The 18,792-nt window shown below is 47.5% G+C and overlaps 1 protein-coding gene across 3 annotated transcripts in view; it reads right to left on the bottom strand.

Moving 5' to 3' along the window:
- Positions 1-18,792, bottom strand: part of LOC139747260 (uncharacterized) — a 292,326-nt gene that overhangs the window by 71,234 nt on the left and 202,300 nt on the right. For 2 of the 3 annotated variants that reach the window (XM_071659352.1, XM_071659353.1), the window contains exon 2: positions 1,367-1,411. The exons of the other annotated variant lie outside the window; for it this stretch is intronic. In XM_071659352.1, the coding sequence (XP_071515453.1) occupies positions 1,367-1,411 (45 nt within the window). The remainder of the gene's footprint in view (positions 1-1,366; positions 1,412-18,792) is intronic. 3 annotated transcript variants of the gene reach the window in all.

The following is an 18,792-nucleotide window of genomic DNA, read 5'->3' as shown; positions in this document are numbered from 1 at the left end:
TCATGGATAGGTCTGTGAGGGCCTGGTCGTGGATAGGGAGCTGTTTTTTTTTTCCGGTGCAGGTACATATGATAGCTAGAGAATGGATGTGAGAGGAAGCGGCCTTTCTTCGTCTGCTCTTGGCGCTACCTTCCTAACGGGGGAAATGACGATTAATGTTAATTAATGAAAAAATTAATAAAAGTCCTACCGATCATCCTTTCTCGAGGATAATACTATCTCCACTAAACATCAGGTGATAATATGGCTCTAACAAGGTAATGGCATGTTCAACTGGGACACTGTAAGTACCAGAAAAAAGCATAACTGCCTCACTGCCTCAAACAGCGTCGTCGGGCTGGTTTTTCTCCCGCAATTCAGCGAAGAAAAACTGGTCAGATCCTTCCCCAATTCTCCTGTCATAAACGTTTTATCTGATGATGTAATGGAATCTTTTCACCGTCCACGTCAAAACGTTTAATTCTCCCTCCCTCCCACTCTCTCTCTCTCTCTCTCTCTCTCTCTCTCTCTCTCTCTCTCTCTCTCTCTCTCTCAGAACTGGTGGGGATTATCGTAGAAATGATATCAACACTTTCGTGTACAATCATCCCTGAACAGCCGTGCCGTCTATGTGTAAAATATCGCATTTCTACTAGGAGCTCATTTAGTACAGCACCGCCCCTTCCCCTCAGTAGACTTACCACACACGCTTGTACAATCATCATGCACGTAAGTGCTTTCTTTTTCTTTTAGATATATTGGGGCACCAACAGTGAGTAATTCTAAAAGGTCCATACATATATATATATATATATATATATATATATATATATATATATATATATATATATATATATATATATATATACCTGGTCATCAGCTGGACTAGAAGTCTGAGTGTCGACTAAATAAACTGATCTTCGTGTAGAAGGTTCGAAAAATATCTCCTCCCTCTCTCCCTCTCCATCCCTCCCTCTCCCTCAAGCAAAAATCCCGTGACCCGTGGCGGCAGGAGCGTATCCACGCCATGTTAGCCCCGGCCTGACCTGGCAGGGCAGCCTCACAGCGGGGAAGAATCAATCTTCTGCCTCACTCAGGGGGTCGCCTCGTGAGCAAGGGGGGGAGGGGAGAGTTGAAAAATCCTCACATGTTACTATTGTATTTATTTTCCACGAGCACACACCATCCCAGACATTCTTTTCTCTTTTTCCTTATTCACGTCGAGGACCGACTGAAATCGACAAGCGACGTTTCCTTTCCTCGTTTTTTTTCCTTCTTCCACAAACCCGCGAGCGATTAATGATAACAGGAGAGTCGTCATTTCCTTTTCTTCACCAAAGAAAAAAAGAATATCCCAAAAAAAAAGAGAGGCTTTGAATGTACTTACTTTGGTGATGGTTGGCGCCGGTCCCGCGTAGCTTGTTGCGTCATCCTGCAATGAAAAGACAAAGGCGTTGGTAAGTTGCTCTTAACATCCACACAAGATATGCCACTTAGTTGGGTCAATAAGAGTCCCAAGCCCGACCGTAGGGTCTCGCTTCATTAGCCGCATCAAGGTGATCTTGTGAGTGGGTAGGTAAGCGCGCGATCCACGACCCCCGCTCACTACATATGCCAACCACCATCCTGAGACCTACGTATACACAAGAGACAAGTGGTCGAGTCGTCCCTGCGCCCTAAAGTAGTTCTCGTCGCCCGGGAGGTGATGAATCTCCCACAGGAGGAGCGCCCGCTCAAGTTCACCCTCTCCATGAGACCGGAGGAGTCCGGGGCTCTTGTGTGATGGGGCCAGAAGAGCACGTCACACAGCCTTCACTGTTGCGATGCTTGATGGTGGGGGAAGACAGACGGTCAATGATGATGATGATGATGATGATTTCCTGGTCAACAAAAACGTAAATGCCATGAACTGAAGACTGGAGAGAAGACCTTGGGGATGGACTCCGTATGCTGTTCTATTTTCAAAGCAGCTTCAGCTTTTCTTTTTTTAATAGTTCTTCGCAATGCGTTCCTCCTTTCAATGCCTTTTGGTTTTGTACCATTTCCGCTGATATTTAGGGCATCTCCGGCAGTAGTGTTGACTTACGTCTATCGAAAGCAGGAACTGGCGCACAAGGCAGGTGGTTCGCATCGCCTCCTGGCTCAATATATTCATCGCCCGATGGCTTACAACGTCCCAAAACGTCAATATAGCAAATACCAGAGAAAGCAAATGTCCCGCATTCTCTAGCGGCCTCAGAGACGGCAGGTGGTTCGCGTGATCCTCCAACCTCATCACATAAAGATAGTGCCGAACGTCTTCTCCGTGACCCCCATCTCAACTCAATCCCAAGTGTTCACACCTCAGGGTCAGACGGGGCACCTCCCACCGAGCTATGTGTAACAAAGTGTAACAAAGTGCGCCGTTTTACACTCCACTGTTCCCTGATGCCCTCCCCACCGTCCCACTGGGTGTGATAAAGTGGTACGTGGCCTTCCAAGCGTCTCCTTCTACTTTTTCAATAGATTTCCTTATTCTTTACATCTCTCTCTCTTGTTTCTCCATACCTTTTAGCAGATGATTTCCTTCTCTTAATTTTCAGTGACGCGTCCCTACTCTTCTTCCTGTGCTACCTCCAATGCTCTGTAATTCGCCTTATCTTACTCTCGTATTCATCCTTCTTGTTACACCTCTGCTCCTCCTCCTCCTCTCCCTCCTCCTCCTCCTCCTCATCCACCTCTTAGACATCGAGGTGGTCCCCCAAGGCCTCTCCCCACTCCCTCACTCATTTGCCCAACATAATTACCGCTGGACTCTACGGAGAGTCATGACGCACATCAGTATTATCAATATCAATTACCCGGAGCGAGTTAGTTACACATTAGACTGAGCGATGTGCGACTGATCATCTACCCGTAAAACCTTGATAAGAGGAACAGGCCTCCCTTCAGGAGAGTCGTTCCTGAAGGAGAGCTCCTCGGATCGGCGAAATATACACGTAATGATACGTAAATAGAAGTGCGACAGGTTACCCGGCCATCGAGACTTGGTGCACCGATAGATACGTTCATGCTGTGCGTGCACCGTCGCAAATGTGCTTACCATGAGTACCGCAAAATGGGAGTAAATCATTCTCGTCCATCAGGGATGTAGAGGAGAGGGGCCCCTCACGTCATCGTTATAACATTCTCTATCGGTTGTCATCGTATCAGGACAGCGTACGTATATAACAACATGAGGAAACCCTTGGAATGGTTCTGTCTACGCTGGGGGAGGGTCTCAGAAGCATCGACACTAGACAAAGTCTCTCGCGGATCTGCAGTGGAAACGAGGGAGCGAAAGAAATCCTCCCGGCTATCATTGCCCGCAAATTCAGGGTTCCGGGACGATATATCGGTGACATGAACTGATGTATAGTAAAAACATGTACCTTAAGAGTTCAAGCCAAACCTCGCCTCATGAGGACGTCTTAATGTACGTGAGAGCAACAACTTTTGGGCAGCAGTTAATGAGACAGTCGCTCGAAGCTTCTCAAGGACACAGGAGCTGAAATTATGCAAGTTAATCGGTGTTGAAATGGCAATGACCGGATATTCGTGGTCAACTTGACGGCAGCATTAAAGAGACGTACTCAAAAGACGGTGTGAATATCGCAAGCGACAGCAATCGTTCAAGACCTAGCAGGGGACTAATATGCTCTTGGATTTACGGGGTGACAGAGCATCAAGACGAGGCCACGACTTTTGGCTGTGAGTGTGAATGTTGTGAGTTCTGTAGAGGGAGGCAGAGAATTTTTGTCCCTGTAGTGCATTGGACACTCATGTCATAGCCAAATATCTGAGTGATGTACGTTCCAGTACGGTGAGGGAGAGCGATGATTAAAGAAACACTAACACCCAAAAATGATTCGTAAAACTATTAGACTAATCATTATCACTAACACTGAAGGTATAGGCGGGCTTAAGTATAAGAAGGGAAAATGCTATAAGGTGAGCGTCAAAGGAGCAAGCTAAGTCCAACATGGTAGGATGTGTGTGTGTGTGGGAAGGGCGAGTGTGTACCTGCGAGCGGTGTGCAACGCGATATGGCGCGTGTGAGTGTACAGGACGGGTGTGGTCTGAGAAGCGAGTGATGGTTAAGATCGAAGTACTATGGTTGCGAGTGTCTGGCCAGCCTACGATGGCGGAGGATGAAGTTGTGTAACAGGGGTGCGTAGCTGGTGTGGGACGGTCTTTGAAAGGCATGGGTGCCAAGGTAGACGACGGCGCAGGGAGGAATCTGTAGGCGGGAAGACCGACGATATAGATACCCGGGGGAGTGTGTGGTGTGGGAGCAGGGTGGTGTGGTTGTAGGGTCGGCGGCGAGGTCGTAGGAGGAGGTGCTCTGGAAGTAGATGGAAGACCCAGATATCACAAGACCTGAGGAATGGGGGGGTCTAGGACGAGGTTATCTCCTGGTAGACAGTAATAGCATCTTACACACCTAATCTGTATAGATGGAGACAGGATGGTAGAGCAGAAGGCTCCCTCCCTACCCACTACTCCCACTGCTTACGAAAGGAGGGCGTGGGAAGGCTTGGGTGAGCGTGGGAAGCGTCGTTAGAGAGTTGGGAGAGTGGTGTAGGTATGGGAAGGGTGGACATGGCTCGGGAGTGTGGTGAAAGTACTGGAAGGAAGGTGTAGGGGTGGAAACACCCAGTGGTATGAGCTGGACAGGGTAGTGAGTGGATGAGGAGAGGGAGGCATAGGCGTGGAGAAGGGGACGAGGTGCGTGGGTAGGATATCTAAAGCGTACGAAAAGGTGGTGTGGGTGGGTGCTAAAACAGCGCGGTGGGTTGGATTCCACTGGGCGCTGGGAGAGTACTGTGGGTGTGGGGAGTAAGACGTGTGTTGGAGGATCATGAGAGAGTCATGGGGAGTTGGTAAGGCCTTACCACAACCTACAGCCTGGCAAGAACTCCATCCTACCTCCCCACACCACTCATTGACACATGACAGTCACCCCTACCTATTCCTCATCTGCTTCAACTCCCTCCCTAAGGATCCTTATCAACCCCATCCCCCATGTCTCCCCCGCCCCCATTCGTGAGTAGCCACTCCTAAATGACGGGGTACGGCCGATTATTTGATTAATTCCGGTGCCCAGACCCAATTCATAACCGGGCCGTCTCTTTCATTAGCCTCCATTACTCCCCCGTCCATTTAACCTGGGTGCTGGTACCAGGGCAAGGAGGAGAAAAAAGGCTGATAGACAGATAGAGAAGAGGAGAGAAGAGAGGAGGAGAGAAGAGAGAGAAGAGAAGAGAAGAGAAGAGAAGAGAAGAGAAGAGAAGAGAAGAGAAGAGAAGAGAAGAGAAGTGAAGTGAAGAGAAGAGAAAAGAGAGAGAAGACGCGTGTGGACGGACTCAGAAGGTTGATTTGAGTGTTGGAAACACAATCACGACGCACCATACCCTCACCACCACCCCCTGCCAACGGGACAATGAAAAGAAAGACCCATAAAGGATTCCCCAAAAGTTGTGGAGGTGATGGGCCGCTGGACCACAAAAGGTCCTCAATTTGGAGGATATCTGGCGGTAACTCTCTCCCCATTTTATTGTTACTGTCTATCGCGCGATGATAATGGCGCGTGGCTGTAAAGAGGATCGAACCTCAACACCTTTATAACAGAGGAAGATCTTTTTTACAGATGAGATAAGAGTGTTGTCAGTCACACCATCAGGGCTCACTATAAAATCAACTTACACACACACACACACACACACACACACACACACACACACACTAGACTAAGCCAGACACCCATTATTTAATGACCAACACCGGGGATTGGCTGAGATTATTACAAATCACGAGGACAAAGTCTGTCTCTAATGTATACAATAAATTCCGGGACAAGGCACCGTACACAGACATAAACTGCTCTTCTGCAAAAGCACGAAATGGAAAGCAGGCGACCACATGTAGGGAGTTTGCGAGAGAAGAAAAACAGGAGACAAGAAACGTGTTTAAGAGGAGCAGAGAGTAGAGCTATGACGGTATATATACACAACCACCACAGGAAAGTTTAGACTCCATCAAAACGTATGGCCATAAAACGGAGACAATGCAAAATACACCAGGACAGCTGTACAGGAACAACTTTAATAAGAAATGCCGGATTTAAGAATATAACAATACTGACAGATGAGTAACGAATAAGGATACAACACATGAATGAAATGTGATAATAAAGAAGGCCCATAGTAGGCGAACCTGCCCTGTGTGTGTGTTGTGCGTTGGTGTGCGTGTGTGTCACAACACTGTAAGGTGATACGGGGGTCCCCTGTGGAAGGCCCCCAGTGGGAATGGGATCGCGGTGGGTTACGTTCTAACCGTAGACGACCTTTTCCGAAAGTGTTAATAAACGAAGCACTGGGAAGGCCCGTCATCTGAGCCGCGCGGGCAGGGACGAGGTTTAAGTGGACTTTACAGACGTGGATTCTGCGATGGTCTGGATTCTTAATCAACCGCCAGTGTCTCTGAGGGAATTAAGGAATCAGATTAGCTCTATGTGGGGTTGAATTACGGGAGACAAGACATCTGTATTATGAATCAATTAATCGAGACTTGGCTTGTCAATAATCGGTTTGATTCAATAAATGAAGTGAAGAAAATGAAAAGTGGGAATAAGATATCGTAAGACTCTGACGTTCAAATAAGATCCGTTCTTCATCCCACATAATCGAAACCTATAGACTATAAAGAGACCCCCTTTAGGAGGATGACCCTTCCTAACACGACCGGAGAGCGTCGTGGCGACGCTGGCTGCCCGGGCGAACGGCCCTGGCTACCGTGCCTGCGCGGAGGACGGGTCATCCACAGCGGCCGGGGTTCTCAACACCTCCGGTTTGTATATACACACACACACACGGACCAATTACCCGTCGGTTGCCATTCCCTTTTACCGGAGCCGACGAAGCCACCGCCAAAGCGCGCGGCCCTCCCTCCCTGACTGAGCTCGGGGAGGTGATTAGGTCGTACTAGACAGCGAGTGACCTAGATACCTCTCGTCCCATCCGATTGGTCCTCAGATGATGTTGATACAGATACACGGACCAATCACCGATCGGTTGCCGCTCGTAAATGCCAAGACCGGACGACAGACCCTTCATCCGTCCCGAACTTGGGAGACACGTGACCTGGACCTTCTCGCCTCGTCCATTTGCGTACTTACAGCGCGAGGTGAGTGATGGGTAGTGATGGGAAGGGAGTCCCAATGGGTGATGCCCAGCCAACCATATCCTTAGACCATAAGAATTGGGGATGAGAGAGAGAGAGAAGAGAAGAGAGAGAGAGAGAGAGAGAGAGAGAGAGAGAGAGAGAGAGAGAGAGAGAGAGAAAGTGTGTGTGTGTGTGTGTGTGTGTGTGTGTGTGTGTGTGTGTGTGTGTGTGTGTGTGTGTGTGTGTGGACACAGTTGCTAATGGCAGTGTGGCCACTCACCCACAACATGACCTGGAATTTCCTCAAAATCCCAACGATGTGGGAAGCTCACACTTCCACACGAACATCACCACATTGTGTGTGTGTATATATATATATATATATATATATATATATATATATATATATATATATATATATATATATATATATATATAAATGCAGTAGCCCCATTGAAAAAAAAAACACCTATAAGAGTGAATCTACACCTTTTTGTAATAGGAAAACAAATCTTCCTTCATCAGTGCCCCCATACCCATTGTCTGTGAGTACCATTATCTTGCCGAAACACGTCGCACATACCGAATTCAAGGCCGAGAAACAACCCACGCCGTACCTTTCGAGCGTTCGGCGCTCGCAATTACTCGGGAATCTAGACCGTAAAGGCACCTTTTGAGCGCGTACATCAGGAGAGCTCGGCTGGGCTCAAGGGGGTACAGCGTTAGGCATTACAGTCACCCACCCGTTCGTGTGTGTGTGTGTGTGGCGACGGACAACCTGCTTGCATCTACCGGTGTCTTGCTGTCGTCAAGCTTTCATGCCCATGGCAACACTGCTCACAAACTCTAGGTGTGAGAGAGAGAGAGAGAGAGAGAGAGAGAGAGAGAGAGAGAGAGAGAGAGAGAGAGAGAGAGAGAGAGAGGAGAGAGGAGAGGAGAGAGGAGAGGAGAGGAGAGGAGAGAGAGAGAGACTCAAAAGAATCCAATGTTTGACCTATGGCGACGGCATTCTTGTGGCGTGAAGCTGATGGTGTCAGTATTTGTGAGGTTCTTTGTAATCCAATTTGCTGCTGTGGCACACAAGTTGTACGTTCAGAGACTGCAGCGCCGACAGAACCGCTGTGTTAGGTTTTTATGATAATGATTTACAGTCTTATGAAAAAAAAAAATGTTCATGAACCGCTTTGTATCGAGTTCACAGTCATCATCTGTTTACAGTGATACCTTGAACGAATTTTCCTTAAACGTATGAAGAATTAAGAGATCTGGTCTCGCAGGACTCGCTTTCATATGGTATGCAGCAAGCGGTATGTACGTTTTCAACCATCTCTTGAAAGCACATTGATGGTAATCAGCTGGTGGCGTGTATGGTGAATGGGGGTTGGGGGACAAGTTTCCCTCCTCTGCGAGGCTTAGGATTTCCACTCGACCACCTTAAGAACCATCGCCTCAGCATGGGGCGCCAGCTAGTGTGAGGTGACCCTCCAGGCGCGAGAGGTAACAGTGTCTGGATGATCCATCTCCAGCTGGCGGCCTTAAGATATCATCTGGTCCGGACGACATGAGAATAGCAATGCGACACTTGATAAACCGCGGCTTCTCCTGAGGGAAGTAGAGATCGACTGACCACAGGACACAGAGGCCCATCACGTACTTCCAAGGACGCCGAGGAAATCCCAAGAAGCGGGATCTCAAATAGGTAGTCAGGTTCTCTTGCGAGAGAGGACACCAAGGATGGAAATCCTTTCAGAGACATAGGACCTCAAGGGCGTCGCAGCCACCAGAAATAGTAGGACCATACCCTTGGCGTTCTGCGGGTCTCATAAGCCTGGATACCCTTGAAAGCATCCGAAAAGTCCTTAAACTCGAAGACTTAAGTGGGATTGCAGGAATCCCAGACTAAGAAACATTAGTGGCATCACACCCACTCCTCATAAACCAATTATGATAAAGGAAAATCTTGAGCGATCAGAGGGGCTCAGATTTCCCCTAACCTCACAACTTGGGTGTTGCAGTGTTGGAGGCATTTGCAGTGCTAAATTACAGAGGCGTCAGCTCCGCCATACGTCCAAGTCACTCTATCGCTACCATCTGACCTGGGTCACCCCAGCTCCTCCCTCCCACTCACTCTCTCCTCTCTGTCTCCATCTGTCTTCCCTACGTGACTCTCCATCTATCTTCCTCGCATCTATATTCTTATCCTCCTCCTCCTCCTGCGCACCCTTCCTTACATTAATAATCATAGTTGTCTTTGTCCATTATGTTCTGTTGACTGATCCATTTTATTTCTTCTCTTCTTACTTTCTTTCTTTTCTCACTTAATGCTTTATCTTCATCTCGAAGAAACCTATTCCCTGCCCTACGCTATTTGGAAGACGTCACTCCTTCTCCACCACATCTTCACTCAGCTGTAGCCAGGAACCATCGTTCTGACCTCCCTCTTCTGCCCTTTTATCATATCTTAAGTTCAGTGTTCCTATATCACATCTAAATGATGATGGAGAGTTGATAACGTATATAATCAAAAACCCTTCCCTCATCCACTTCGGGTGATAAATCGATAAATGGAAACTCGTAGTAATGTCCGATTCCTTTTTAGCATCATCCCTCTCACTTACTTCTTCATTCATTCTTATTTGCTCTCACTTTGCCTAACTCTCCTCCTCCTCCTCCTCCTCCTCCACCTCAGTTACACCTCCCTCACATAAACCGCCTCCAGCCTACCTGCTCCTCCAACATAAAAACATCCCCCCCAATAAAAAAAAAAGAAGACCCACACAACTTTAGAGCATCGAACTCCCCCGATACAAAGAGAGAGAGAGAGAGAGAGAGAGAGAGAGAGAGAGAGAGAGAGAGAGAGAGAGAGAGAGAAGACTGGACGGTCTTGTGTGTCCTTTTGTGTTGAAATTATGTAATTGGACGGGACCAGAGTCAGTTATGTCGAGAGGAAATTGTGTGCAAAATGAAAAGAGAGATAGTAAATAAGAAAGAGTAAAGGGATTACGTCTGTGTGGGACAATGATGAGTTTGGTCTTGGGACGTCTAAAGACACAGACACACAAGGGGTCACTAGACGAATGGGTGTGTGTATTGGAGAGATGATGTTATCGCTGCTGGTTGAGATATTCCCTCGCTGCGAGGAAGAAAAAAAAAAAGAGAATCATTTTCTGATCTGATTCAAACATGGTTTACAACAATATTTTGACTTGTGGATTTCTGGGCTTTGAGAAGGGTGCCAGGAACACTATTCCTATGATGTAAAGAAGGATAATCTTCATTTCTGGATAACGCAAAGCAAGTTACACACACACACACACACACACACACACACACACACACACACGCACACACACATACACACACACACGAGCTACCGTAGCTGACCATGGTTGACGCACTGGCCCACCTGCGTTCAAATCCTAAGTGTGGATGTCGGCCCACTGCCAACCCAGGTGTTCATCCTCCCTCTAAGCGATAACTGATACTTAGGTACCTGGCTCAGGCTAAGGTATGTATGATTACCAATGGCGTCTTAGCTACGTCCCTTCCTTGTATATCAACTGACTATACTACGCCTTCTGTCTCATTCTTGCATCTCCCCTGACGATGTGACCATTACACGAAAGTGCACTTGGGAACTTATCGCGTTTCATTTTCTTGTGGTTTTATGCATATACTAGACCACGCGCACCACTGTGACCTCTTACAACATATATATATATATATATATATATATATATATATATATATATATATATATATATATATATATATATATATACACACAAGGTTAAGAGAAGGGGGCAACACGAACGTAGTAAAAGTCACTCCCCGTAACACACACAGTCACTCATCACAAGCAGAGATCACACACGACCCTCGGGTCTCTCCCTCAGTGATGTAGGTCAGCAATAATAAAAACGACGCATCCTGCTGTACACACGACTCACCCTCCTCCCCCCCGCCACCGAACACACACACACACACACACACACACACACACACGCCACGCCGCACGCCTCCTCATTTCATAATCACACACCACACACACACACACACACACACACAGCTCTCACGCGCTCAGCCATTTTACCACTCCGTTCTTTTTTCTTGCTATTATACCCCGAGCGACCGACCTCTCGTTCGCTCCTACTGTCGTGCGATCAGCGAGACCGTCCCTCACGTCAGGCCGCTCACGGACTATGGCATCCGAATTGATTGGTGCTTCTTTTCTTTCGGTCTGCGCATGTGCCGTCTACCCCAGCCAATGATCTTGACGGTACTGAAGCGATGTCATTCATCACCTCCCCGATCCCCCTCCCAACCTCCCTCCCTTGAGCATTCCGTGACGTCACTGTCATTCGCCGCGTGGTGTGACCTCGCGCTTCGGCCTGGCGTGGCGTGACGTAGCCGTGTTACATGACGTCATCCCGTGCTCTAATGCCGTGCGTTGCGTGACGTCATCCGGCGCTGTGACCTCATATGCCGTGTGACATCACCCTGTGTGCCGTGTGACGTCACCCTGTGCCGTAACCCCGTGTGTTGTGCGTCACATGATCACTCCATCCCCGTGCCATCATAGCCAGGGAGTTTTGATCATCATCATCACACACACACACCCTCCTCAAAGCAATCGTGCACGCACCCTCATTAGCTGCTGCCGAAGGGAGATGGCCTCCCTCCTCTCTCCTCCTCCTCCTGCTCCTCCTCCTCCTCCTCCTGCTCCCCGACAGACGATAGAAATCAACAGAAACTCAGCATGTCAAGGTGAGGCGAGCGGGCGGGCGGGAAGGCAGGCACAGTCATCTGTTGCCCAGCATGACGGAAAAAATGATGGAAAAAAATTGATAAATATATATATATATATATATATATATATATATATATATATATATATATATATATATATATATACATATATATATATATACACTATGGGGAAGAGGGTCGTATGTGCAGAAGCTGCGACAGTCGTTTTTTTTTCCCCTTATTCGTAAACCCGTTTTCGCCCAAATGAGCTCATCTGATGAACATACTGTAGTACACCCAATAAACGACTACCAACAAGGTACACTTGTGATGACTGCACGACCTGGTGATGACTGCATGACCTGGTGATGACTGCATGACCTGGTGATGACTGCATGACCTGGTGATGACTGCACGACCTGGTGATGACTGCATGACCTGGTGATGACTGCATGACCTGGTGATGACTGCATGACCTGGTGATGACTGCACGACCTGGTGATGACTGCATGACCTGGTGATGACTGCATGACCTGGTGATGACTGCATGACCTGGTGATGACTGCATGACCTGGTGATGACTGCAGGACCTGGTGATGACTGCATGACCTGGTGATGAGGCTGGTGAGCCTCAAACAGCAGTCATCAATCCTTCTTATGATTTCATATATCAACAGAAAAATCACACGGGAAGATTTTATAATTCGCACGTAATGTCAACCCACACGGGATGAGCCGTGTTTACCCGTGTGAGCCACACTGGGGTAAAGGATGACGCGATGAATGAATTCATGTTATGAGGTATGAGTGTGTGTGTGTGTGTGTGTGTGTGTGTGTGTGTGTGTGTGTGTGTGTGAGTGTATGTGTGTGTGTGTTGGCCGGGAGCACAGGAAGCGTCACTGTGTTCTGCTGCTTTGCCTGGGTGGTATTGTGTGTGTGTGTGTGTGTGTGTGTGTGTGTGTGTGTGTGTGTGTGTGTGTGTGTGTGTTTGTGTGTGTGTGTGTGTGTGTGTGTGTGTGTGTGATAGAGGAGGTGGTACGTGGGAGTACATGGGAAGGGCAGACAACAGGAGATATGATGAGTTTGTGTCGAGGATATCCGCTCTGAGGGACAGAAACAGGACCCTACATTCCTAAACCTGTGTCGATGGAGACAGGAGAATGAAGGAAAAACGTAGGTGGGAAGAGGGGAGGAAAAGAATGGGGGAGGAGGAAGAGGTGGTTTGATGAAGGAGAGAGATGATGAAGATGAAGTGAAGGAGATGAGGTAGCTGGTGGTTATGACCGTCACTGTCATGGTGGCTATGAATACATCACTCAGGTTCTAACCTTACTAGGGAAATCGCTGACATGGGGTTCCTCATGGCGTATAACGGGTGCATGGGGGCACTCTCTCATCCCTTACGGATACGCGTCAAAGTTTCTTTCGGAACTGATCATCAGCATATGGAAATATCGGGAGACGGTGTTGCAAAGAAGGCTCGATATCATGACACCACAAACAGTAAAAAGAGAGAAAAAAAACTAGAATCAATTCGTGATGATTTACATTGTAAGATTAACATCAGAGTAAAAGTTTGCTAAACTGTTCAGTGTCAAAAGAAAGAAAAAAAAAAAGGGGGGATTGGAAGGGAAGATTTATGTAGCCTAAATAGGTGTAGGCTAAGGAGAAATCTTTGTCATATAAGGCCACTCGATTTCAATCTGTAAACAGCGCCTGGACGACAGCGTGTTCACCCCGTAGACTTCTTGTGATCGGGGGCGCCTTCCCAACCCGGAGACTTGTGCTGGGCAGCGAGGCCTCACAGCTGGACGGCATCTCAGAGTCTGGGCCACGTTTTCCATAGTCCACTACGCTCATTTCTTCCTTTGACTGTTTTAACCTTTGGTGCCACCGCATCATTAGCTGATGACCTTCGAAATCTAGGGTTAGAGTCTTTTGCACAAAGTTTTAAAGTTTACTAACGACTTTGTTCTTGAGGGGAATATGTTGTGACGGGATATGGGAGTAGAGAACACTGAAGTAAAGGAGAGGAAGTGAATGAGAGAGCAGGAGAGAGGATGGGGAAGGATGGGGAAGGAGTGGGTTAGCAGAGAAAAGATTAGGGGTGGAGGGTAATGAGGAGGGGAAGGTGAAGGGAGCGGTTAAGAAAGTGTGATAGATGAGTGAGGAGGTGAAGGCAGCGTTACTTAACGAGGATACCTCCCTTTCCTCCATAGCACCTCTCCTAACTCCGTCACCCCCGGCCATGATGGCCCACCGACTATACCATGTCATTTGCTGGCACGGTACCTTCGTCCGCAAGGCCCTCCACTTCCTGCAGCCTTTGCCTCTCCCTCCTCCTGGCCGCATTCATCTGCCGAGGACTTTGCCTGGACGTCTACCGCCTCTTCCCAATAACATATCAATATTCAGGCCTCGCCAGGTACATTGAAATCATGTCTTTGTTTCCCCCTCCTCACTGCTACGCCTCTAGGTCCACACCCACCTCCTCCACCCCGTCCTGTGGCTGGTACTTGCATCTTACACACAACGGAGGAGGAGCACTCCCCACTCGTCGCCATCTGAGTAACTGCAAGATATCAAAAGGTCTGACACTGAATCATCTGCCTCTTCTTGTGCAAGTCCTCACCCATGTGTTTTCATCTTCGTTACACAATCACTTCCCATTAGACGAATGGATTGGAAAATCTCTGCCGGTCAAGAGTCAAGGAAGAAACATTATCACCACACAGACCCCGGCCTCGACTTGGGCCTTATCTAACATGCCAGCTCTTCACTGGCGCAGCAAACTGCTCCTCTCACGCTACGCGGGCTATACCTCACCTTCCAGTCTCGCAAGTCTTCTAATTGAATTACAAGAGAAAACATTTGCCTCCGTTCATTGTGTCGGCCGACGTCATCATGACCCACCATCTATCCCACAACAATATCGGCTCTGCTCTGAGCACTCCCTCCCCGCCCCTCCTATAGTTTATCCTGAAGCTCGTAGGTTTAGCTATTATGCAGATGAGGCGACCCAAGAGTCGGCAGGAATCAAAGAGGTAGAGCAGCCATAAAGGTGCAGGCGTCTTCTGGAGGGAGGGCTCCAGGTCCTGCCCCTCACCCATTGTTACACATTGCTTAGCTGGCCCACACCACCTTACCTTCCAGCACCTCCTTACCTCCCAGCACCACCTTACCTTCCAGCACCTCCTTACCTTCCAGCACCTCCTTACCTACCAGCACCATCTTCCCTTCCAGCACCACCTTCCCTTCCAGCATCACCTTACCTTCCAGCACCACCTTCCCTTCCAGCATCACCTTACCTTCTAGCACCTCCTTACCTTCCAGCACCTCCTTACCTTCCAACACCACCCTAACTTCCAGCACCATCTTCCCTTCCAGCATCACCTTACCTTCCAGCACCACTTTACCTTCCAGCATCACCTTACCTTCTAGCACCCCCTTACCTTTCAGTACCACCTCACTTTCCAGCACCTCCTCTTAAAGTTCTCTCTGATCTCGTGTGTTCAGTTGATGGCCTTAGTCTTTAGTTATGATATTGAGCTATAGTCTATTGCTGAGTAAACAATTCTTTTGTACTTTATATCTGAATGATCATAAACTCGGCTCACCAGCACTGAAGAGGTCCTCTGGTTCAGTCGAAAGTCTCTTCATTTGGCTATAAGATCAGAGGGAAAGATAAGCCGTCAAAGTACCTTCTTTTTTCCCCAAAGGTGTGTACAGTTGACTTAACCCCCAGAGGGAGTTCTTCCCGTAATTACTGTCGACTTGGTCTGGGATTTGTTCCTGTGGCTATAACAGAGATGAAATCCATTTCTGTTTCATTTTGTAACTGACACAAAATACTTCAAGTCGAATCATCTGTGGGTATGTATCTTCGTTTAAATAATCTCTCTAGAGGTGAAATATCACAGATCATATTTCCGGTATGAATTTTCGCCACAATTCCTATGAAGATCCTTTGTTAAGTGATCCTGTTACTTTGTTAAGCTTGCCTTTATTGAAAGCAATTCCAACTGGAAACTTCTCTGTATATTTTGCCATTGTGTATACCTTGCTTGCTGTAAATGCTATAGGGTTAATTCGGGTCATCTGAACTAATTTTGCAAGATTTATTCACATGATAATTACACTTAATCAGCTGCGTAGTTCATAACAAGCAAGTGGTTCGAGTATGATTCAGCACTCCTGATGTAAATGCTAATTAGGGTTCTTCCACTCTGTGCGGATCAGAGAGAGAGAGAGAGAGAGAAGAGAGAGATAGAGAGAGAGAGAGAGAGAGAGAGAGAGAGAGAGAGAGAGAGAGAGAGAGAGAGAGAGAGAGAGAGAGAGATATCACGTAACAAATGATCCTTAAGAACTGCAATTAATATTCTTGTACTAACGACTATCTTCTTTTTTCCCCCCAGATGTCATTAAAAATGAACAATCCGACCGAACGATAAAACACTACAATCAGCATCCTGATTAATCCCTAAAACATAATCCCTTCTGGACTCGAAGGATTTATTTTTTTTTCCCCTCCTCCTCCTCGTCCACCCTCAACAGGACACAAACAAAAGACATATTTGTGGAGGGTGATCCATTTGGTGCTGTAAACTTCCTCCACAGACCATTACACCTCAGACCTGGAAACAATGGAGGCCTGACAGCACTCCTCTCTTATCTGATGGAGGGCCCACAAAGTTCGCCCGATCCTCAATCAAGACCTGTCAATTTTACGGTTTATCCGGCCCTTCTGTTACCCGATCACGCTCTTATCCGATCATGTCCTTTGCCCCAGCAAAGTCTTTGGACCATTCTTAGGTTCGTTTTCTTTTTTTTTTTTTTTTAGTGAAAGTGAGGGTAGATATGGAAATATATTTCATATTTCTGTTTTGGATGGTAATCAGACTATATCAAAGGAGCTTAGAAAATTAAGACTTCATGATGCAGTGGAACCTGTATTAAAGCAACGTTTTGGTGCCTATTCTTATATTCGCATGGCTGTGCATACAGTCTCATTTGTACATGCACGCGATGCACTGTACTGATTCAAACGGTAATGAGATCAGGATAGTCACTACATCCTACACGTGACGATCGCCTACAGCCTGCTGCCATCACCACAGCCACCGTCTCCAACCACTACGTCACGCGGCACCAACATCCCCCCAACACGGCCAGCTACTCCACCCTCACCACTACTGCTTCATTCATTATCGCCACGATCGTACGATTTGCCTCACACAGCGGCACGAGCAACTTCGAAGAGCGTTCACCCAGGGCCAACACTCGATCATTACCTATTCACCGAGAAGCACTGCCCTCATAATCATTACCTCCTCCAGCGGCAGCACCCTCTCAGTAAGACTACTACAGCCACGCCACCACCTACACCAAACCTTCACGAAGCACCCGACCATCTTCACTATTCCCTAACCAACCTTTACCACCACCTCAGCTCTACCCAGTACTCATGTCCACTGTCCGTGCCATAACCTCATCCAGAACCAAACCCTCATCCCTGCTAAAGGGTCACTCCACCCGCGCTAATACACCATTCATGACCACTTAATTGCTATTTGCTTCATCCAAGACCCCCCTACCCTTTACGATCTCTCTCACTGTCACCATCCACACCACTGGTTTACTCCATTAGCACCATCCACGCCATTATTTCTTCACCCACGACAGCCAACCTCAACACCTTCCTCCAGCAGACGACGCCGTCCAAGCATCAGAACCCAGGCGAAGACGACAGCGAGGGGTCTCCAGCTCTTCGGGTATCGCGTTACGGCGAGCTGTAACAGCGCGAGGAACAATGTAAAGGACTACTGACGAAGACCCCCCCACGGGAGATGATATCGGGAGGCCTCCCTCCTCCTCCCATCGTCCTTATCGCAGAAGGCCGACGCGACACTCCTGAAGCAGGAATGCGCGAGAGCTTTCGACTCGCGCCGTGACCTGTGTACCTTGTGGGCAACATCGCTCGGGCTCAGGGTATGGCGGACCTGTGGCGTGAGCACACACGTACATACGAAGATATGTCTGCATCTGACGAAGAAGGACTGATGGATGTTCTTGGGGATAAACTATAAAATTCTTTGAACAATGTCTAGTCAAGGAATACATACATATTGAGGCTGTACAAGGATAGTGATATCAATGCGGTATCAACCAATTATCTTACACACACACACACACACACACACTCGCACGCGCGCACACACACACACACACACACATTATTATCATTATTATCATTATCATTATTATCATTACTATTATTATTATCATTATTATCATTATTATTATTATTATTATCATTATTACTAATATCATTATTATCATTATTACTATTATCATTATTATATCATAAATCCACGGTTAATAAACTTATCTTCAAATACAAAGATACATGTATGTAACTGCAGATGGAAATCAGTCTTATTGGGAAAAAAATACCGAGCCAATCTTTTTTTTTTTTTGAAGCTTTTCTCCTGTGTGACGCAGACGCGAGTTAGAACATGAAGCAGCATTTCCGCCGCGGTATGACGCAGAGTCAGGGGGTGTAGGTAGGGTACGACCCAGTGGTTTACGTGGCTCCTGGTAACCCGCTGGCCAGGTCTGCCGCCAGCCTGCACGAGCTGGCTGGTCCTCCCCAGTTACACTTGTCAAGGAGAAATGCCTTTAGAATGAGGCAGGCTGGGAGCAGGTATCCTAAGCGTCCCCTCCAGCCACTCAAGTGTTGGTATGTGACCAGCCTGCTCATGGGAGCGAGGCCAGAGCTTCTGCTGTTTACGGTTATCGTTTATTTGATAAATGATACGATAAATATTTAATTCAAGGAAGAAAAATGGGGAAAAAAAAAACACGCAGGTTGTCATGCATAAG

This window comes from Panulirus ornatus, chromosome 68 (genome assembly GCF_036320965.1).
Source record: "Panulirus ornatus isolate Po-2019 chromosome 68, ASM3632096v1, whole genome shotgun sequence".
NCBI classification, from domain to species: Eukaryota; Metazoa; Arthropoda; class Malacostraca; order Decapoda; family Palinuridae; genus Panulirus; species Panulirus ornatus.
This window is presented reverse-complemented; position numbering and strand designations above follow the sequence as displayed.